Source organism: Phocoena sinus, chromosome 17, assembly GCF_008692025.1.
Source record: "Phocoena sinus isolate mPhoSin1 chromosome 17, mPhoSin1.pri, whole genome shotgun sequence".
In the NCBI taxonomy this organism is placed as follows: Eukaryota; Metazoa; Chordata; class Mammalia; order Artiodactyla; family Phocoenidae; genus Phocoena; species Phocoena sinus.
This window is the reverse complement of record NC_045779.1, coordinates 38,094,735-38,118,250: the sequence shown is the minus strand read 5'-3', so window position 1 is coordinate 38,118,250 and position 23,516 is coordinate 38,094,735. Positions and strand designations below refer to the sequence as shown.

The following is a 23,516-nucleotide window of genomic DNA, read 5'->3' as shown; positions in this document are numbered from 1 at the left end:
GGGGTACCACACCTGTGTTCCTCATTGTCCTCAAAGCTGTTGTAAGTCTCCTTCAATCCCACCACTGCCACCAAATTTGTTAACAAAAATTCAACTGAGGAAATTTAAGGATCCAATTGGCTTTAGTAAACAGTTAATGGATTGGGCATTAGCGACCTAGCAAGTAGAAAGAACCTCCGCCAAGCTGTAGAAAAGGAGAGGTTATTAAAGACAGAAAGGAGGCGGAAAAAGGAAATTATTAGCAAAGAATGCATTGTTTCAGGCAAGGTTGCCCTCCTAAAGGGAACAAAAGGGCCTATTGGGCAAATTACCTCACTAGTTCTGATGAGGTAATTCCAGGTTGATTGGTAAAAGGTTGCATTTCTGGGCAGGGGTTGAGACTGTAATTAGGTTAGGTATTAAGTTTTGGTTTGTTGACATGGGGTTTAGCACAAGTGATCCCATTTTGGGCCTCTTGTTTCTTTTTAACAATGCAATATTTAGATTTTGGTTTCTAGGAGTTCATGGATCCCGGGAAACCCTTTCTTCCCCCTTTAGAAGCCCTACTTTAGGGTCTGTCTCACTCCTCAGCAGGGCTCTAGGATTAGGATTTTTTCCCCATAGAATTATGGATTCTGCCTTGAGAGGAACCTTAAAAGAATGTAAACCAATTGTTTGGGTGATATTTAAAAAAAAAAAAACAATTGCTTAAATGATACTTAAGTCCTTTTATGCTAGCCTGACATGTATTGTTTAAGCCTACTCTTTTTTTTTTGCGGTACGCGGGCCTCTCTCTGCTGTGGCCTCCCCCGTCGCGGAGCACAGGCTCTGGACGCACAGGCTCAGCGGCCATGGTTCACAGGCCCAGCCACTCCGCGGCATGTGGGATCTTCCCGGACCGGGGCACAAACCCGTGTCCCCTGCATCGACAGGCGGACTCTCAACCACTGCGCCACCAGGGAAGCCCTGTTTAAGCCTATTCTTGAAAGCTTCCAGAGTTAGGAACTTGCTTTTTGAAGCAACTCTTTCTGTCTTGGGTAGCCCTAACCGTTAAATTCTTCCTCAAACTAAACCAAAATTAGTTTCTTGATTTTCATTCCTGGTCCTGTCCGACATGGCTTGAACAAGAGCAGACCATCTATCTCTTGATTGTGTCTGCTAAACTCTCCCACCCTCCATGAGTTTAAAGTCTTTTATTTTGAGGTTTAAGTCCTGAGGTTTCTGGGAAATCATCCTCCACCAATGTGAAAATCTCTGCATAAGCACTTCCCAATGACTTCTGAGAACCATCTTGAGAGAATCAGTAAGTTTCTGCTGAATGAATGAATTACTCAAGGGTTAATAAATTTGAGGAGTGCTGCATTGATTTCCTCTTCTAGGAGAGTCAGAACACACATTAGCATATTAAAAGTCCTGAGAAGGGCTTCCCTGGTGGCGCAGTGGTTGGGAGTCCGCCTGCCGATGCAGGGGACACGGGTTCGTGCCCCGGTCCGGGAGGATCTCACATGCCGCGGAGCGGCTGGGCCCGTGAGCCGTGGCCGCTGAGCCTGCGTGTCCGGAGCCTGTGCTCCGCAACGGGAGAGGCCACAACAGTGAGAGGCCCACGGTACCGCAAAAAACAAAACAAAACCAAACAAACAAAAAAAAAGTCCTGAGAAGTCCTGCAGCAAAAACTTTTCCATGGCTCTATTATCCTGAAAAGTAAGTTTTTGCTGACACTAGATTAAGAACTGCTGCTCTGTAAGCGTTTTTTCAAGGAACATAGGGAATGAATCTTAAGAGAGCTAATTATCCCCCAATTAATTTTCCTTCTTTTTTTTTCCCTACACAGCCTCTTGATTTTGAAGCAGTAGATGTTTACAATATTGTGTTCCAAGCAGAAAACCCGGAGCCTCTGGTGCTTGATGTACAGTACAATGCCAGCTCTTCTGCTACATTCAGACTTATTGTGACAAATGTGAATGAAGCACCGCAATTTTCCCAACAACTATACCAAGCAAAAGTCAGAGAGGATGTGGCTAAAGGCACTAAAGTGGGCAACGTGACTGCCAAGGATCCGGAAGGTCTGGACATAAGGTAGAGGAGAGCAGTGCTGGGCAGGCCTAGCCGTGCGCTGTGACCACAGATGGTGGGGAGGAGGAAGGGCTGGGAAGGGCAGAGAAACTGGCCTGACTCCAGGACTCTCCCCTAAGGGAGCAGCCAGCAATCTGAGGCCATGTCTCAGTGCACTTGGTGAATCTGCCCTTGGTTCTGGCAGGTGCCAATACCCTGGGCAGTGCCAATACCCTGCCAATACCCTGATCAGTGAGAATCCAGGCTTGGGCAAGCGGGAAGCGGGTCAGATTCCACCCCAACCTGCCTACTGCAGGTCCCAGCTGAGAGCTGGTGAGTTCAGGAGGTGGGGTCTAGAGACTGGGCTGTCCAAAGCTAGGCCCTCTGTCTGGACCAGTCGTGGGACCAGGGTCTGGGGAAGAGTTCCAGCCCCTAAGGCGGACTGGAGTTCTAAACAGGAGAATAAAGCAAAAACCTGACTCAGCAGACTCAGCCACCTGACAAGGTGAAGGGAATCTTCTCAAAGGGGGTCGTATAGGATCCTCAGCTTTGCAGAGAGCAGGTCTGGGGCAACAAGACTCATTCCAGAACTCAGCCCTGGAGAGATGAGTACATGGGCTGAGAAGGTTAAACAAGATGTGTAACTCTTTCTACGTTAGCAATTCTCAATCTTTTTTTTTTTTCAGTGCAATAGAACCCACACAGATTTGCCTTAAATATGTACAATGATAATTAATTTTTCTAAGATAACATATGTATGCGTATGTATCCATATCTGTATCAATATCTATAATCTTTTTAAGATCATCTAGTTAATAAGCACACAGATAGGACTTGAACCCGGATCTTTTGCTTCTATTGTAGAACATCAGTCCTACTGTCCATGGCATGACAAATATTTTAGCATGACTTAAAACCCATGCATGTGGTTATGAATGACAATTCCTTAAGTGCCTCTAAACATTTAAGGGGAATTTTGCCTCCCATTGAGCGATCATTTAGGCAATTGGAATCAGTTCCAAGACCTTTTTCTTATTGTCTGTCTGAGTAAAGATCCCACCCACTGTTTTGCTCTGCAAGCACTTGTCAACTTCATAAAGACAAATATGAGGGCTTCCCTGGTGGCACAGTGATTGAGAGTCCGCTTGCCGATGCAGGGGACACGGGTTCGTGCCCCGGTCCGGGAGGATCCCACATGCTGCGGAGCGGCTGGGCCTGTGAGCCATGGCCGCTGAGCCTGTGCGTCCGGAGCCTGTGCCCCGCAGCGGGAGAGGCCACGACAGTGAGAAGCCTGCATACAGCAAAAAAAAAAAGACAAATATGAGAAAGGAAAGAAGACTTGGGTTGTACTGTATGGATAGTGTAGATACTGCTCCATACATCAGTCACTAATTATGATGGGGCACAAAATGTTCCTAATTTAACAACCATTTATTGTTTAACAAATGCTTCTCTCTCCCTTATGAGAATGCTATGAAAGTTATTAGTCAGAGACAAGTGAGTAAAAATTTGAGTTTATGAGTGGAGAAATCAAAGGCATTTAAGATCATTCCTCAGATGGATCCAGGAAAAGATATAACGTATGTACTATTAAGTTAAAATCAGGAAGATGAGAAAGAAGACTGAGAAAGGGGGTGTCCTGTAAGAGACAAATGAAAACAGTACTTCATGAATGAGGATGATCAATAGATCGAATGCTAGTAATGAGTCAGTTAAGAATTAAGGATGACTCCAAAGCTGCCAAAGCCGGAGCAGTTTAATTCTTTTCTTTTCTTCAGGTCCATAAACTTAGAATCCATTAGCACCCAGTGGCTCCTAATCCAATGTATCAGTAAATATTAGAGATTCTTTCATTGAAATATATCCAGAATCCACCTGCTTCTCACCACTTCTGCAATGGTCCAGGTCCCCATAATCATCTCCTCCACCCCTCCCTGAGTCCATTCACGGCAATCAGAGTGTAGGTCTTTAAAAAAGTAAATCAGATCATGTGAGTCCTCTGAAAACCTTCCAGAGGGTGTCTGTCTCACTCAGAAATCCCGACTACATAGAAATTTTTAATTCACCGACCATACACATAACCTAACACAGTGCTTGGCATATAGAGTATTCTAACACTGGGGAAAAATTAATTTGAACTAACACATTATAACTTCTTAATCATTCTCCTACTACTGGACATGTAGCTTGCTTCCAGTATTTTTTTTTAAAATTCTAGAAAAGTTTTGAATGTATGTATATAATTCTTTTTCTTAACTTCTATTCAATTGTTTTTTATTTGGAGAACATTTCCAGAGGTGGGATTCTTTGACCTAAAGATATAGACATCCTTCTGGCTCTTAAGTATTGTTCCCAAAAGGCTATAGAAATTGGTTTTCCCGTGGTTCTAGGCTTGTCTCTCTCAAATTCACCTTTCATACACCTACCAATGAGTTCCACTGAAGACACAAACATGACTAGGTCACCGTCCTGCTTACCACCATTCCCTGGCTGCCCACTGCTTCTCATGATTCAGCTCTTTCCAATCCCTCTGGCTTCATCTTTTGCCATCCACTGCGTCCTATTGATATGTTATCCCACCACTGCTGGAATGTCTGATGCCTCCACACCCTAAGCTACTCCTTGGCCTCTCAGCCTTAGTTCATACAATTCCTTCTGCTTAAAGCATCCTTCTTTGTCTTGCTTTAGTTAACATCTACTCTTTCAGAAAGACTTCTCTGATTCCCTTTAATTTATTTGGGATTCCACATGGCCTCTTTGTATTCACCACATTTTACTGGAATTATCTGTCTCTGTGTCTGTCTCCTCCACTGGCCTAGAACCCCTTTGTGTAATCTCCTCTCTGATATTTGCTAAGCCCTCAATAGATGTCTGCTGAATGAGGAATTCACTGTGCCACCCACCAGTAGCCTCTGAGTATCCATCCATTCACACATTTCCACCAATGAGTGTTCAAGTTTTCTGAGAGGGGGCGGTTTGCTAATCAATTTTAAAAGATAATTCCAGGTTGTTTTAATTGAAATTCTTTGATTGCCAGAAAAGTTTAACTTTTTTTCTGCTAGAGTTTGTGATGATACCTTTTCTTTTTTTTTTTTTTTTTTTTTTTCGATACGCCGGCCTCTCACTGTTGTGGCCTCCCCCGTCGCAGAGCACAGGCTCTGGACGCGCAGGCTCAGCGGCCATCGCTCACTGGCCCAGCCGCTCCGCGGCATGTGGGATTCTCCCGGACCGGGGCACGAACCCGTGTCCCCTGCATCGGCAGGCGGACTCTCAACCACTGCGCCACCAGGGAAGCCCCCTCGATACCTTTTCTTTTAAAACAATTACAAAAACCACTTTGTAAGGATGAACAAATCCTCCCTTTGAAGGCAGATGGTATGCAAATAAAGCAGTAATAATATTAGATCATGTTTCTTTAAATATGTTGTCAGTAATATGCAAGGGATAGTGCTGATATAATGGCATAGTGATGCATAAACTATCTTTACGTTTTCATGCAGAGTAATGTGGGCTTCCTTTTGCTCTTTTCTCTTACTAAAGTTATTCATTAAGAGGTGACAAGAGAGGTTGGCTAAAAATTGACCCCGTCACCGGCGAGATCTTTAGTGTGGCTCCGTTGGACAGGGAAGCTGAAAGTCTGTATCGGGTACAAGTGGTGGCAACAGAAGTAGGTGAGCCTAAATAGATAAATAAATTTAAAACATAATAAATAAAAGGTAACACAAATGATTAGGGGCTACATCAGTAGAAATGGGAAGGAGGGTGAGGTGGGTGGGAAACTGGATCAAATTGTCAGAATATCTTACAGTGGAAAAATGAAAAGGGTACAAAAGTGGAGAGAAGTGCTCACACCTTCTTGGCTTTGTTCAAGATGAGAACCCCCGTGCCCGGTAGCAGGGCTCTTTCAGGCAGGGATGCACCTGGAGGCTGGCTAGGCTTCAGGGCTGCTGCTCACTCTGTGGTGTCCTGAAGGGACCACAGCTTCTAGGAAGGTTCCTGTGTCCCCACTGAGCTACCTCCCTTCCTCCAAAGTGGCTGTGGGTTTCTAGGGAGCAGGGTCAAACCACTGACCTGCCTACCTAGACTATTACTTGCTCCTTCAGGCTTAAATTGCAGTGACCGAGGTCTCATCCTTTTGAAACATAAAATGTTTTGTTCAATATTCTCAACTTTATATATGCCAGAATCACCCAGGAGCTTGTTCAATACAGATAGGAATTCACCTTGCAGATTCTGAGTTGGTAGATTTGGGTGGCCCTAGATAACTGTTTTGATGAAACCAGGTGAACTTTTGAAAGGAAAGATTTATTGTGAAGATAAGCCAAGGAAGTTTGAATCTTATATAGCTATAAAAATAAACTCACAGGAATATTATGCTTACCAGTGATAAGGCTCATGATGAAAACACTGAGTTTCTTTACGTTTAAATGGAATTTTCCAACTTGGAGTCGGGATTCTGTTGATCTTATGCTGGTCAGAGCCTCTAATGAGACAATAAATATATCTGCCTGGCTTACCAAAAAATTAGAATTGAACAGATTATGACTAAGTAAATATAGTTTTATACCAAAGAAGGAAACTTTCAAAATGTGAAGCCCAGGGTTGGGAGCTGGAATGCGGAACATTCCAACAGGTGGGAATCATGAAAATGGTCCCTGTCTGTGAAAAGATGAAGAAAAACAAAAGTACTGCAGTCACGTTAAACCAGTGAGGGTAGACATGCAGAAGCGTGTGTCGAACTTGGAATGGTGGTGTGTGAGTGGACGGGCCTCGCTGAGGCAGGTCGGGGACTGGCTCTCTCTCTTCCTCCTAGTTGATGTGCTTCTAGCACATACCACTATCACACTCCATAAATTTAACTCTCTATTTAAAAGTTCCTGATTTAATCAGCAGGAAGTTTCTGGCTAAGCCTTCCACTAAGCACTTTCTGTGCTGTGCCTTCCACTAAAATGTACTGTGGGGTCAGCGCTTCGCTTTGGATGTGTCCTAAAGGCCTCTCACATTTTAGAAGTTTCATGAATCGAAACCAGGGTTCAAAACCCTGCTCTGTTTGCAGTTGTTGGCCCTGAAATGATACACATTGATGAAATGACTTCCTCCTTTGGTTAAGGAGACAGCCGACAAGAAAAGCAGGCAAGTAGTGTTTACTGGAATTGAAGCAGGTCAGAGTCAGAAATTGTAGAAACATCAGGGAGAATGAGAACAGTAAGTGTTTACGTTGTACTGACCGTCCTGTTCTAAGCACTTACCCCTCATACAACACTATGGGGTAGGTACTATTATTGACCGTATTTGATGTATGAAGAAACCAAGGTACTGAGAAGTAACTTGCCCATGATCACACAGTTACCAATTGTTCAGGCTACAGAGGTCAAAATTTTCTCCAGGATACCACAGCAAATAACAATTGTACAGCTCTGTACGATTTTCTAAGAATACATGTCAGATCCTCATAAAGTCACGTTTTACAGCTGAAGAAATGAGCCTTAGAAAACTTAATGAACATGCCTAAGTCAGTGTTGAGCGACTAAAGGTGTGGGCTCTAGAGTCAGATCCCCTGGGTTGGAAGCCTCTCTACCGCTATGTGACCTTGGGCAAGTCACACAACTTCTCTGAACCTCAGTCTTCTCATCTGTAAATGTACACCAGTGTTGTTTGGAAGTAATGTATATAAAATGTTAGCACATAATTCTCATCATCAAGACTTTCTAAGCAGAAAATGAAACTAGGTCTGAATTGTAAAATTTTTTTTAAAGAAAAGGAAATATCCTTTCTTACTGAGAGGAGAATGAGAAAGCAGATACCATCTTTCAATGATTCAATTTCTTAGGTGGATCCTCCTTGAGTTCCACGGCGCAATTCCACCTGACCCTCATGGATGTGAACGACAACCCGCCGCGGCTGGTCAAGGAGTACACAGGCTTGTTCTTCTGCTATCCCCCTAAAGCACCCGGAAGTCTCATTTTCGAGGCCACTGATGATGATCAGCAGTCATTTCGGGGTCGACACTTTACATTTTCCCTTGGCAGTGAAAGCTTACAAAAAGACTGGGAAGTTTCCAAAATCAATGGTGAGTTGTCAAAAGAACATCGAGAAAAACACTGATGGGCGATGGAATGAGTTTTTATTTGCCTTGGTATGCATGCAGCACTCAGCACAGAGCTTTCTTCCACGCTCCAGGAAGGAAGTTCATGCTGTGGAAACTTGCACAGGCAAGCTCTCCAGAGGGTTAAAAGCCCCCGGGGTTTGGAGGAAAGAAAGATTGTTAATACACAACATCTCTCTTAGTGTACATGAATAGTTGGGCAATCAGAGCAACATTGCAAAATTTCCAATGGCAGCTGAGAAACAGGTTTCATCATTATTTTTTATTAAATAAATTTATTTATTTTATTTATTTTTATTTTTGGCTGTGTTGGGTCTTCCTCGCTGCGCGGGCTTTCTCTAGTTGCGGCGAGGGGGGGCTACTCTTGGGTGCGGCGTGCGGGCTTCTCATTGCGGTGGCTTCTCTTGTTGCTGAGCATGGGCTCTAGGCATGAGGGCTTCCGTAGTTGTGGCGCAGGGGCTCAGTAGTTGTGGCACGCGGGCTCTAGAGAGCAGGCTCAGTAGGGTGGCACATGGGCTTAGTTGCTCCACGGCATATGGGATCTTCCCGGACCAGGGCTTGAACCCGTGTCCCCTGCATTGGCAGGTGGATTCTTAACCACTGCGCGCTAGGGAAACCCGCTCATCATGATTTTTAAAAAGAGCTTTATTGAAATATAATTGACTTACAATTAACAGCACATATTTAAAGCATACAATTTTATAAAAATCAATATATGTATATACCATTGAAGCCATCAGCACAATCAGATAAGAACAGTTCCACCCCCCCCCCAAAGTTTTATTCATCCTCTGCTGCAATCCCTATTTTCCACCCCACACTGTCCATCCCTCACCCCCAGGTAATCACTGATCTGCTTCCCGTCACTATAGATTCGTTTGCATTTTCAAGAATTTTATCTAAATAAAATAACAGCATGTACTCTCTTTTTGTTTGGTGAATATCACTTAGTATACATATTTGGGGATTTCACCATGTTGTTGCATATATCAACACTTCACTCCTTTATATTGTAGAATAATATTCCATTGTATGACTAGATCATGATTTATTATTCATTAACATATTGATTATTACTTAAATTGCTTCCAATTTTTGCTATTTCAAATAAAGCTGCTCTGAAAATTTGTGAACAAGTGCTTCATAGGAGCTATGCTTTCATTTTTCTTGGTTAAATACCTACAAGTCATCCTATGGTAGCTATACGGTCAAATTTTTAAGAGAATATCAAATTGCTTCCCGAATATTCTGTAACATTTTACATTCTCACCAGTGAATGAGAATTCTAGTTGCTTAATATTCTTCCCAATGCTTGCTATGCTCAGTCTTTTTAATTTTAGCCATTGTAGTGGGAGTGTAGTATTTCATTATGTTTTTTTTTAATATGGTTATATGAGTTGTTAACATATTTATTGACTTGTTTTTTTTTTAACGTCTTTATTGGAGTATAATTGCTTTACAGTGGTGTGTTAGTTTCTGCTTTATAACAAAGTGAATCAGTTATACATATACATATGTTCCCATATCTCTTCCCTCTTGGGTCTCCGTCCCTCCCACCCTCCCTATCGCACCTCTCTAGGTGGTCACAAAGCACTGAGCTGATCTCCCTGTGCTATGCAGCTGCTTCCCACTCGCTATCTATTTTACCTTTGGTAGTGTATATATGTCCATGCCACTCTCTCACTTTGTCACAGCTTACCCTTCCCCTCCCCATCTCATCAAGTCCATTCTCTAGTAAGTCTGTGTCCTTTATTCCCATCTTGCCCCTAGGTTCTTCATGACCAGTTTTTTTTTTTTTTTTTAGATTCCATGTATATGTGTTAGCATATGGTATTTGTTTTTCTCTTTCTGACTTACTTCACTCTGTACAACAGACTCTAGGTCCATCCACCTCACTACAAATAACTCAATTTCGTTTCTTTTAATGGCTGAGTAATATTCCATTGTATATATGTGCTACATCTTCTTTACCCATTCATCTATCGATGGACACTTAGGTTGATTCCATGTCCTGGCTATTGTAAATAGAGCCGAAATGAACATTTTGGTACATGACTCTTTTTGAATGATGGTTTTCTCAGGGTATATGCCCAGGAGTGGGATTGCTGGGTCATTATGGTTTTAATTTATATTCTCTTAATAACTAATGGTGTTGAACATCTTTTCATATGCTTATTTGCCATCCGTGTATCTTCACTGGCATAGTGTCTGGTCAAATGTTGTGCCTGCTTAAAATATTTAGCAGTTTGGCTTCTGTTGTTGAGTCATAAACATTCTTTATATAGTCTAGATTCAAGTTCTTTGTCAGATATATGTTTATAAATATTTTTTCCCAGGCCATGGCTTATATTTTTATTTTGTAACAGTGCCTTTTGAAAGACCAAATTAAATTTCTTTTTTTTTTTGTGGTACGCGGGGTCTCTCACTGTTGTGGCCTCTCCCATTGCGGAGCACAGGCTCTGGACGCACAGGCTCAGCGGCCATGGCTCACGGGCCCAGCCGCTCTGTGGCATGTGGGATCTTCCCGGACCGGGGCATGAACCCGTGTCCCCTGCATCGGCAGGCGGACTCTCAACCACTGCTCCACCAGGGAAGCCCGCCCCTAAATTTTTTTGATGACATCTGATTTACTGACTTTTTTCTTCTATAATTTGTGACTATTTTGTGTATTAAGAAGTTTTTGCCAAGGTCACTAAATTTTTCTATTTTTTTTTCTCCCAGAGGTCTTATAGTTTTAGCTTTTACAGTTACGGCTATCTAATTGTTTAAACACTATTTATTGAAAATATCATTTTCACATTGAATTGTCTTGGCAGCTTTGTCAAAAATCAAGTGACCACATATATATGAGTCTATTTCTGGACTTTCTTTTCTGTTTCATTGATCTCTTTGTCTTTATAGCAATACTCTAATGTTTTGATTACTGCAGCTCAATAATAAGACTTGGAATCAGGTAGTGTAAAGGTCCTCGCTTTGTTCTTTTTCAAAACATTTATTTTGCATTTCTATATAAATTTTAGAATTGAATTTGTCTATTTCTACCCAAAAAATCTATGCAGATTGTGATTGAGATTGTGTGAATCTATAGCTGAATTTGGGGGAGAATTTACATCTTAACAAAACTGAATTTTCCAATCCATGAATATGATTATGTCTCCACTTATTTAGGTCTTCTTTACTTTCTCTGAGCAATGTGTTTTAATTTTCAATGTATAGTTCTTATAGAATTTCCCCTAAGCATTTCATATGTTTGTGCTATTTTAGATATTTAAAAATTTTAAATTTTTAAGTAATTCCAGGATGTGGGAATATAATTGATGATTTTTGTATATTGATCTTGTAGCCTATAACATTGCTGACCTCACTTGTAAGTTCTCTCTCCCTCTTTTTCTTACGTTTTCATAGATTTTCTATATAGACAGTCATGTTGTCTGTGAATTATAGGTTTTCTTTCCTTTCCAGTCTGGATGGCTTTTATATATTTAGCTTGCTTTCTTAGCGGCTAAAGCCTTCAGGACAATGTTGAATGAAGGTAGTGAGAGCAGAAACAACTTGGCTTGTTCCTAATCTTAGGGAGATGGCATTCATAGTCTTTCACCATTAAGTATAAAGTTAGCTATAGGTTTTTTTTGTAGATGCCCTTTATCAGACTAAGGACTTTATCTTCTATTCTTAATTTGCTGAGAGGTGTTTTTTGGTTTTTTAAATTAGGAACGGGTGCTAAAAATTTCAGGTGTTTTTTTTCTGCATCTATTGAGACGATTGTATGGTTGATTTGGGGTTTTGGTTGTTGTTGTTTGGGGGGGGTGCGCAGGCCTCTCACTGTCGTGGCCTCTCCCATTGGCGGAGTACAGGCTCCGGACACGCAGGTTCAGTGGCCATGGCTCACAGGCCCAGCCGCTCTGCGGCATGTGGGATCCTCCCGGACCGGGGCACGAACCCGTGTCCCCTGCATTGGCAGGCGGACTCTCAACCACTGCGCCACCAGGGAAGCCCTGACTGGAATACTTTTAAACTTATTGAGACTTGTTTCTTTCAGTACTTTAAAGATATTTCTCCTTTGTGTTCTGGATTGTATTGTTTCTTCTTCGTTCCTTTGAATGTCATGTGTCTTTTTTCTCTGGATGTCTTTACAATTTTCTTTTTCACTAGTTTTAAGTAATCTGAGTATTATATGCCTTGGTGTAGTTTTTGTTCGTTTTCTTTTTCCTAAGATTTGTCTGTCTTCTTGGATCTGAGGATTTAGACTTTTCATCAAATTTGGAAAAAAGTTAGCAGTTATTTCTTCAAATATGTTTTCTCTTTCTAATTCAGTGTTTGCGGCCACTATATGGAACATAACTACCATGAGTAATGACAACCTACTATGTTTAGTATTCATTTCTACAGAGAAGTCATGAATTGAGAACTTGAAGGATGCTTTAGCATCCTTTTTGACATTTTGGAGGGTACCTGTGGAGTGGTAATACTTTTGGTAGTTTAACTCATACTTATATCTAACCATTTCCTAGTCAACTTTAGTATTATATGATACAGAGATGAACTTTATTGCTGCTCATCCAGGGGCCTGCAGTTGTGTTCTCATGTCAGTCATTTTTTCCATATTCTGACAGGAACTCATGCCAGGCTCTCCACCAAGCACACGGGCTTTGAGGAGAGAGTTTACCACATCCCAGTCCGCATCAATGATAGCGGTCGGCCACCCTTGGAAGGGACTGTCTCTTTATCAGGTAGATATTTTGCTGCAGGCAACTTGGGATAATGTCTGTCAATATGGTAGTTTGTAGGAATTCTTGTCTTTGAGATGGGATTCTACAATTGTTCGCTCGCAAATTTACCTACAAAATATTGTTCTGTTTTTCAGTTACTTTCTGCAAGTGTGTGGAAAATAGGTGTTTCCAGCCAGCAGGTCACATGCCTGGGATACCTACTGTGGGCATCACAGTTGGTGTACTCCTTACCACCTTTTTGGTCATCGGTGAGTATAATTTCTCAGATTCAAGGATTTCTGTTCTGGGCCTTGGAAACATAAGCTCACATCAGGGTCTGACTTCATGGACTGGTGTGGGGCTGCTCAAATGGCAATCTAGGCAATAACCAAGAATATAGATCACCAGTAAACCATATCCAACTTTCCTGACTGGGAGCTACTGCTTTAGTACCACCCTCTACCTCTCACTGCCTTGCTGGTTAGGTTGGGAAATACAACATAAGAGGCTTTAAAGAATAAATTATTGTACGTTATGATTAGTTACCAAGCTTTCATGATGAAGGAGAAAGAAATGCAGTAGCTGTGCCTCTGCTATGTGTCAGGCACTGTGCTTGGTGGGGAACACAGTGACAGATGTACACAGATCCATCACGCACAGAGCTTATGGTCTAGTCTGCCATTGTTGGAATAGGTAGAAGCTAGCCTTCTAGTGGAGATGCTGGCATACCTGAAATGTTGCAGAACTCCCCTTTTTATGTTTTGTGACTGTGGGCCTTGATTCTTTATTATCTCAGAATAATTCCACTGCATCACAGGCCTCTCTCTGCCATGGCCCCTGGCCTGGTTAGATAGCAGAGTTCCCTGTCTTCTTTTTTGTAAACAGCTCAGTGCCTACTGTAGTCCTTACCCTCTTTCAACTGGTGTCTTCACCACAAGTTAAGTATTAGAAGTAGATACTTCTTCTGCCCATTTTTTAATTGAGTTGTTTGTTTTTTTGCTGTTGAGCTCCATGAGCTACTTGTATTTCACCAAAGAAGACATATAGGTGGCCAAGAGGCACATGAAAAGATGCTTAAAATCACTAATTATTAGAGAAATGCAAATCAAAACTACAATGAGGTATCACCTCACACCAGTCAGAATGGCCATCATCAAAAAATCTAGAAACAATAAATGCTGGAAAGGGTGTGGTGAAAAGGGAACCCTCTTGCACTATTGGTGGAAATGTAAATTGATACAACCACTATGGAGAACAGTATGGAGGTTCCTTAAAAAACTAAAAGTAGAACTACCATATGACCCAGCAATCCCACTACTGGGCATATACCCTGAGGAAACATAATTCAAAAAGAGACATGTACCACAATGTTCATTGCAGCACTATTTACAATAGCCAGGTCATGGAAGCAACCTAAGTGTCCATCAACAGATGAATGGATAAAGAAGATGTGGCACATATATACAGTGGAATATTACTCAGCCATAAAAGGAAACGAAATTGAGTTATTTGTAGTGAGGTGGATGGACCTAGAGTCTGTCATACAGAGTGAAGTAAGTCAGAAAGAGAAAAACAAATACCGTATGCTAGCACATATATATGGAATCTAAATAAAATGGTTCTGAAGAACCTAGGGACAGGACAGGAATAAAGATGTAGACGTAGAGAATGGACTTGAGGACGTGGGGAGGGGGAAGGGTAAGCTGGGATGAAGTGAGAGAGTGGCATTGACATATATACTCTACCAAATGTAAAATAGATAGCTAGTGGGAAGCAGCCACATAGCACAGGGAGATCAGCTCGGTGCTTTGCAATGACCTAGAGGGATGGGGTAGGGAGGGTGCAAGGGAGACTCAAGAGGGAGGGGATATGGGGATATATGTATGCATATGGCTGATTCATTTTGTTGTACAACAGAAACTAACACAGCATTGAGAAGCAATTATACTCCAAAAAAGATGTACTAAAAATAAAAAGTAGATTCTTCATCGATTCACCTGTGTAAAGGGGTTTATAGAGTTCCACATCCTTTCTCTTTTAAAGGAAGAGCTGGGATTATTCTAGGTCTTCTTAATTGCTCGTTTGGCATCTGGTCTTTTCTGCCACCATCCAGTCTACCACATTGGACTCTGATTCACAGCTCTAAAAGGGATCTCATTTCCTTATACTCTTCCATTCGAATTCCTCATTATTATGGCATAGAAGGGCCTTTGTGACATGACCATTATGCATCCTAATATTGCATGGTGACCATCATTTCTCTTTGAGAACCACAGTTTGGTGCACACCTTTTATACTAATTGAGCTGGCTTTTGAGGTTTACTCACTTATCAAACTCCCCTCTACTTCTATGCCTTTTCTTATTCTATTTGTCCTCTCATCTTGAAAGGATTTTTGAGTTTTTATGCCATGGTTTTCTAACATGACCATTTACTCTCGTAATTTTACAACAAGTTAAAGATTGGATGAGTTTGGTGATCTAAAGATAGAAGTAGTAGGATCTTGTAGTTTCATACCCTTACTTTTTTCAAAATAGGAGGGTTGGGATTATTGCAAGATTCTTAACGGGCTTCTGAGCATGCAGTCTTTTTTGCCATGATTCCTCTTGTAAACTTACTGCCAGGTTAATTTCTTAAAAACAACTTACTTTTCCAGATAAGTCTCTGATTTATAGTATACATAGTGCTAAAATGCACAATGTAATTTTGTAGTAGGTCAGAGATGGGGGAAACCAGAGAGGTTAGGTAGTGTACTCAAGCTGGAGCAACACGGAAGATGGCAAAGAAAATGTAATACTTGATGTGGACGTGGTGAAAGTAGGCTTTAGGTAGGTGAATTGGTCTAAGAACAGCTTTCTGGTTTTTCTCATTGGACTACTTCCTCTAGGGAAGAGGAAGAAGAACTGGAATCAACATTTATTGACTGTGTCTGAAGTTCCAGGAATTCTGTCTAATGCTCACACACTTAGTCTTCAGGGTACGTAGGCATTAAGTCCTATATGTCCTTGATAGAGACCCAGCGATAGCCACCAGCTTCGACATGACTTGGGACTTGTTACATACTTACTGACAACAAGATAATTGGTAAGCTTACTTATCCAAGAGAAGCCCATGCCTAGAATCTCTTAATCACCAGGACAATGAAACTTTGTTGAACCACAAACAAAAATGAAATTATATGAGTCATTTTTTCCTATGCAGGTGCTACTTTATAAACAAATGTGACAGTACATTTTAAGACTCCATCTCTTTGACTCTGAATTTTCTCTTTTAGGTATAATTTTAGCTGTCGTGTTTTTCCAGATAAAGAAGAATAAAGGCCAACATAATGTTGAAAGTGCTCAGGCATCTGAAGTCAAGCCTCTGAGAAACTGAATGTGAAAAGGAGTGTTTGAGTCTATGTACCAAGTGCTGTTTCAGTAACACAACCATTTAATCCCATAATTTTGCTTTTCATCCAACATGTGCACTATAATTTTTTATGATATACCTTCTTGCCCTTTACTATTTTATTACTCTTAGATATTTCATGTGCTGTAGACGTTAGAGACATTTTCCATTTTCTCATGACACTTTTCCACTCTGCAAAAGCCTTAGCTATTTATCCAAACACAAAAATGTATGTGCTTTTCCCTCTTAGGGAAAGAGGGGCTGATGAAATACTCTGTTCATTTTTTTCTTCATTAAGAGATCTATCAGTCATCCACCACAGCACATCCTGGATTCCATTTATGCTTTTTCTAATTCCATCCCGTGTCTCCTTCCTCCATATCTCCTTTGGTATTTCACTAATTTGAAAACATTTGTTGGAGGAAAGAACAAAGCTAAGTCTCAGGGAAAAAAAATTAAAGCGCAGACCTGTCCCTTAGTTTGAACAGAAACTTTTTGTTGTTATTAGCCTCCTTTAGCCCCACGTGGCTTATGTTGCTTTTCGTTGGAGGATTTTGCACTTGGGAACAGCATGAGACCACTGCAGACCATGCAGAGGCCTGCTTCATAAACCCTGGTGCAAACACCAGCCACTACCTACCATGCTCACATGCTGTGCGTGTTTTCTTTATGTGTATATTAATAAAGTTTCGGTTATTATATATTTAACAGTAGAGGAAGATAAGGAAGCACAAAAGATGTAGTGACAAAAATCAAGAATAAACATTGGCTTTGGTTTTGTTTCTTGGATCTCTTTGTCTCTGCTTCCTGGTTCTCTGCATTTGTTGAGGGAAGGACTAGATAACAATGGTTATCTATCATTTATCAAAATTGCCTCCCATGTAGAATTAACCCATAAAGAGGGGGTCCACAATGAAATAAAAATTCCCTGTGCTCACGACTGTGGACTGGGGTGTTCGAGGCAGATACACTAGGAATTTTTAAATTTTAAATAAGAAAACCTTAGAGATTTGGAAGCATTTCGAGGCCCTGGAGCTGTTTTCTGGCTTCTGATTTGAGGCTTGAAAGCATTCAACATTACACAGCCTCTCAGAATTTTCAAGAATGTTTGGGAAAACAACTTGTATCTGAAAAGGTGCTCCTACAATGACGACTGAAGCAGGCCATGGAGTTCTGTTTTTCATAAATAATCCTCTTTGAGGGCTTTTATTATATTTTTTTAAGGCAAAAAAGTAAAACAAAAGAAAATATCCGAACTCTATTTCTAAGACCTCAGTGTTACTTTCTTGTATTGATATAATGTTATCCTGTGCTTCAGGATAATATTGAGCTCTCTTACCTGTTTTCTTTCCACACAAGGCTCGTTGGAAATCTCATAATGGGCGAGGTTCTCTCTTGTCTCACCATACGCTGAAAGACAAAACAAGAAAACAAAAATCTAAGAGCACCAACAGCAGATTATATCCCAACCTAAGGAATGGTTTAACTTTCTCAGCAACTTCTGTAGGTATTTTCTTGTGTGTTTTTGACCAAGAGTGACTGTGATATGACATTTAGTTCACTTAAAATTGCATCATTGCTAGCCCTGCTTATTTTCCGGAAAGCACTTTATCATTCCTGAAAGACTGAGGCAGTCCCAAGGCAGGTCTGCTCGGAGGGCTTAGGGATGCCTCCTGCCTCAGTTCAGGGTTGTTCTCTCTGGACCAACTTGTATCACCGAATAATAGACTGATCACACATAACCTTCTCGTCTAAAATCACTCATTAGTATTCACATTTCTTGTGCTGCTCTTCCTCCGGGTGGGCCTTCCCTCTAAACCTTCTCTTCCTTCCATGACCAGACCACCCATTCCTAAAGGCTTAAAGACCAATTTATAGACTGGTCCCTTTGGGAAGCCTTCTCTTAGGAAACTACAGGGTACCAGGCCACTACTTCATCTAAACTACCATACTGTGGTGAGGAAAATTCTAGGATCTATTCCCTCTTCTGGTAAAGATGGTTCCATTTCCACTGGAAAACATCCTCCCCTCCCCTTCACCTGGCTCTTCTACACCTAGTCTGTATAGTTTGAGTAGAGTCAACTTCCTGTTTTCCCCCATCTCCCCATCTCTCACTTCTAGAATTGTGTTGAAACTCTTAGAAAATAGCTCTCTTTAAGTGGAATTTGCTAAACTAGTAGAAAATAAACTCAGAGCATTCTAGTTACCACAAAAGGTAAGCCTACCCCAGAACAAGGACCACACAGTTGAGAGAAGATTCTGAAGATATTGAGTGCCTGGATCCAGCTGTGCCTGAAGGCAACCTTGCCCTGGACTTTCCTATCCTGTGAGCCAGTACATTCCTTATTACTTAAAGCTCAATATATTTCTGCCCTTGCAACCAAGAGTGCATGTTTGTGCCATTCTTATGGACCTTAGGTTCTACAGTTAGGGCCCATTTGATCTCCTTAACTAGTCTGGGACTTCTTGGAATCCTCTCAATGTCTCTATGACAAGTCTTGGCTCACAGTAGCTCCTCTATAAGTTTTTGAAGAATGAATACATGAAATAGCTGATTCATGTAGGCCACTTATGCTACTGTCATCTTAGAGCCACCCACCTGACAAACTTGAAACTAATCCACTCTCTGTTTTTAGTTACAGTATCCTCAAAGAGGCGTTAAACTCCCACTTCACTACACTCCGTTTCCCTACATACAAACTCTGACGCTCCGTTCAAATATCCTCAGAGCTGAATGCAGTGGTGAATGAGGCTGTGAGTGACAAAGCCCTCAAGAATTTCTGGATGGTTAAGAAATAGCAGGGAGAGTGAGAGGGTCTCAGGGTGGGGGTGGGAAGTATAGGGGCAACTCCTGTGAGTAGCTATGTAGAAAGTCTCAGGGGTTTCTGGAGAGCAGTAAATTAAGAGTAGAGATCTCAGGGTGCTGGTCCATGGTCTAGACAACTCACAAGCAGGAAGCTGAGATTACCTCTGAAGCATCTAGGGCAAGAAGGAAATAATTTGTTTCCAAGATTCTGTATAATGCCATATGCATCACGGGAACTTGTTGAACTTGGAACCTTAAAAGTTACCTGAAAAGGTACAATATCTTACAATTTGATTTTAAAAACTCATTTAAACTGTCTTGAAATGTACAGTTCAGTTGCATTAAGTCCATTCACGTTGTTGGGCAATCACCACCATCATCCACCTCCAGAACATTTTCATCTTCCTGAATGAAACTCTACTCATTAAATAAGAACTCCCCCGGGCTTCCCTGGTGGCGCCATGGTTGAGAGTCCGCCTGCCGATGCAGGGGACGCGGGTTCGTGCCCCGGTCCGGGAAGATCCCACATGCTGCGGAGCGGCTGGGCCCGTGAACCATGGCCGCTGAGCCTGCGCATCCGGAGCCTGTGCTCCGCAACGGGAGAGGCCACAACGGTGAGAGGCCCGCGTAAACCAAAAAAAAAAAAAAAAAAAAAAAAAAAGAACTCCCCATTCCTTCCTACCTCCAGTCCCTGGTAACCACTATTCTGACTTTCTGTCTCCATGAATTTGAGTGTGCTAGGTACAAATGGAATCATACAATATTTGTTCATAATATCAATGTTTTAAAACAGGTTTTACAATAGTAAGAGAGAGAAAAATAGCATTCAAACCTAAAAGTTATCTTATGAGGAAACTCAAGACTAATGCTGTTTTTGATTTTGTTGCATTCAAATGTGTCACACATTGTATATACATTTTGCACACCTGCGAAGATATCCATACAATGTATACACAATGCAGGTGTGTTCTCCAAACACCACTCATTGCTCCTAAATTTCTTCTCACCAAAGCCTGTCTCATTCTGACTGAGTCCCAAGACTGTGGTCAGGTGTCGGATGCCCAGCTCTCTACCACAGGAGTGCTCAATGGGTGCAGGTTAGAAACACCTGGGGGAGTTTTTCAAAAATACTCATTCCAGAGCCCTACCCCCCAGCTGAGTCAGCATCTCTGGGCAGGGCGCCCTAGCTTTAATATTCTGAAAAAATATCCCCATGTGAGTCTAATGCGCAACCACAGCTGAGCTCCCTTATTCCAGACAATCCCCAGAGGGGTTAGTACCAGTCTGGTGTGGGATATGATCTTTTGTAGGCTCTGCATCAGCGTCTTTCTTCAGAACATCACCTTCCCAATCCTCTCAATTTTCGGGGCACCTTTAATCCTAACCAGGCCTGCTTAGACCCTTTCCCAGATGCAAACATGGGCCACGCCCCAGAGTTCAGGGAAGGTAGGAAGGGCTTTGTCAAGAGAGCCATTCCTTGGCTCATAGAGATCCTTCAGCTAAGAGCAGCCTGGTGGGTCCAGCCCCAGGTCACTCTTGCCAGCACATCGGAGCCTATGAACTCCAGCCACGAAGCTGAGAAGGAAGAAGTTGGTTTCACCTGCAGGAGAGCAGCCCCTTTGTAGACCAGAGCAAAAATTACTGTGAAAACACACGTTTCTGTAAAGTGACCTTCTTGTGCTTTTGCTCGGAGAACTGGCTATTTAAAGGGAAATTCCTGACAGTGTTAACAAAAATAAATAACATTTTTTATAACACAATTATTTCCCATTTTATTGGTTTTTCCACTTTTACCTCCTAGCATAGTTCAGGCTCCATTCGACATTTCAGAGTGACTATATGCTGTGTGTTAGTCGTGTGTCAGCCACCTGGGCCCTTAAGACAAGGAGGACGGCCTCCTGAGATGGTAGATAATTCTAAAGGGTAAGGGGCTGCCCTGGAATCCAGGGCTAAGAATGTCGATGGCTAAAGCACAAGTCCCACTTTAGGCCTCCACAAGTTATTTGCCACGAGCAGTCATTGGTTTCTTTGGACGGAAATCAAAACTCCCCTTTTTTTCATGTGATCCTTATCCTGGAAGGGCCGACTGAGTGCACAGTGGGACAGGAAGGGGTGTGACGAATGGCCGGTTATGGAAACAAGTGTTCATCTGATTGAGAGAAAGAGTTCTCATTTTTTCCATTGCAGCACTTGGGCTGAGGAGAAGTCCAGGATTTGGAGGCCTGCATTTGGAAGGGGAGGAGGGTATGCAGAAGGAGGTGGGAATAAAAATAGGCCCTGTGTGTACCCAGCATTTCAGTTAGTCTCTTGAATTAAGCACAGGACAAGGGGAAACAGAATATATTTTTAGTAACAGAAGTTAAACTGAGCCTCTTTGGCTCCTGGCCAAGAAGAGATCCCGGAGGCAGATTTCCGGGGGCTCTGCTCTGGGACGACCAGAGTCAGCCGTGGCCTTGGTTGGCGGTGGACGCAAAGAACCAGGGAAAGGTCCACTGTGGGGCAGGAGGATAGAGGCCCCAGCTGAGGTTCCCTGCTGAGTTTTGCCTTTTGTGGTGGGGTCTCAGACAGCCTTCCTGGGGCCTACGAGGGGGAGGGATTCCCCTGAGTAAGCAAAGTTGGCTTGGTGTATGCTCGCAGAAATCCCAGCACAGGGATTTTGACCCTGAGCCGTGATGGAAGGTTGATGGGTATTAAAGAAGAGAAGGGACTCAGGCCCATTATACAGCTCTGAGAGAGCCTGGGCCAGGCGGGAGCCGAGCCCCGAAGCAAAGACTGATGGAGGAGCCCATGTTCGGCAGAAACCACTGATCTTAGAACCCCTACTCTGCCAGGTCGCTGACTAAGGGTGTGATCCTGAAGGTGAAGATGGCCGTCAGCCAGCTCCTGCAGTGGGGGCCTCTTGAGGGAAGGTCTGAGCCTGACCCCCCAGGGCTGTCATAGTTAGTTTGCTGTTTTACCCTTTGCTTATTTTTCAGATATTTATCGAGCCCCCATCATGGCCAGATACTGAGTTGGTCACTAGGAACACAAACAGCAGTAGCTAATAATTCTACATTTATAATGTGCCCTGAACTATTCTAAATGCCTTACAAAATGTTGTCATTGAATTCTTACAACAACTGTATGAATGAGATACAATTATTATGTCTATTGTACAGATCAGAAACTGTGATAGAGAAAGCTTAAGCATGTAACTCGCTCAAGGTCACAAATAAACTATCCCAGAAGTCTTACTCTGAAGGTCACGCCCAAAGCTACCGTATTTCATCTAATCTATGGAACCGAATATTGTAAGATGTGTTATTTTATGTGACACTAAGAAAGAAAAGAGCACTATCAGTTAGCTTTGCTGTACCATTATAGGATTGCATCCTCAACTTGAGATGTTAAAATGTGAAAAAATGTGAGTCTTGAATTGACAGCTGTTACACAGAGACACTGTCTCTCTCCTCATGGGCTGCACAATTGCACAGAAGAGACCACCTAAACAGTCATCATGCAATGAGGTGAGCATCAGGTATCACCAAGGTGGAGCACACAGATTGCTGCGGTGATGAGAGAAGAGAGACCTTCACTTTTTTTTTTTTTTTGCGGTACGCGGGCCTCCCACTGTTGTGGCCTCTCCCATTGCGGAGCACAGGCTCCGGACGCGCAGGCTCAGCGGCCATGGCTCACGGGCCCAGCCGCTCCGCGGCATGTGGGATCTTCCAGACCGGGGCCTGAACCTGTGTGCCCTGCATCGGCAGGCGGACACTGCGCCACGAGGGAAGCCCTAGAGAGACCTTCGCTTTTGCCTGAGGGTCTTGGGAAACCCATCACAGAAGTGACACCCAGCTGTGCCTTAGTGTTTCTCCAAATACAGAAGGGGAGGATGAAATGGGAAATCTAGGGCATTTTAAGGGCCATCGTTGATAATGAATGCTAATAATATAGCAATAGCTAACAATAGCTAATCATTAAGCACTCACTGTGTGCCAGGAACTGCCTAAGGGCTTTCTATGCATCATCCCATTTAATCCCCACAGAAACTCTATGAGAAAGCACTCTTGTCAGCCAGAAACCTGAGGCGGAGGAGGTGAAGCAATTCATCCCTCAGGGCACAGCTAGAGGGAAATATACCAGGATAAGGATCTCTGGAAGCCTGACCCCCAAGTTTCAGACTTTAACCACACTGCTAGACCACCTCTCAGAAGTAAATTAGTCTGATAACACTGTACTGTATAACTGAAATTTGGAGGACAGTAGAACTTCAATGTTCTCACACACACACACAAAAGGTAAATATGTGAGGTGATGATTGTGTTCATTTAGATAGTTCAATGGGAGGAATCCTTTCATAATGTGTATGTAACTCAAATCATCACGATGTACACTTTTGAATACTGGATTGGCCAAAAAGTTCATTTGTAACATCTTACAGAAAAACTCGAACGAACTTTTTGGCCGAGCAAATTTTATTTGTCAATTACTATACA

The 23,516-nt window shown here is 42.4% G+C and overlaps 1 protein-coding gene across 1 annotated transcript in view; it reads left to right on the top strand.

Moving 5' to 3' along the window:
- CDH17 (cadherin 17) overlaps positions 1-17,015 on the top strand; it is a 98,984-nt gene extending 81,969 nt beyond the window's left edge. Inside the window, exons 13-18 of the mRNA XM_032610169.1 lie at positions 1,811-2,055; positions 5,572-5,702; positions 7,862-8,101; positions 12,751-12,867; positions 13,002-13,115; positions 16,120-17,015. Of these exons, the coding sequence (XP_032466060.1) occupies positions 1,811-2,055; positions 5,572-5,702; positions 7,862-8,101; positions 12,751-12,867; positions 13,002-13,115; positions 16,120-16,220 (948 nt within the window). The 3' untranslated portion in view covers positions 16,221-17,015. The remainder of the gene's footprint in view (positions 1-1,810; positions 2,056-5,571; positions 5,703-7,861; positions 8,102-12,750; positions 12,868-13,001; positions 13,116-16,119) is intronic.
- The last annotated feature ends 6,501 nt before the right edge of the window (positions 17,016-23,516 follow it).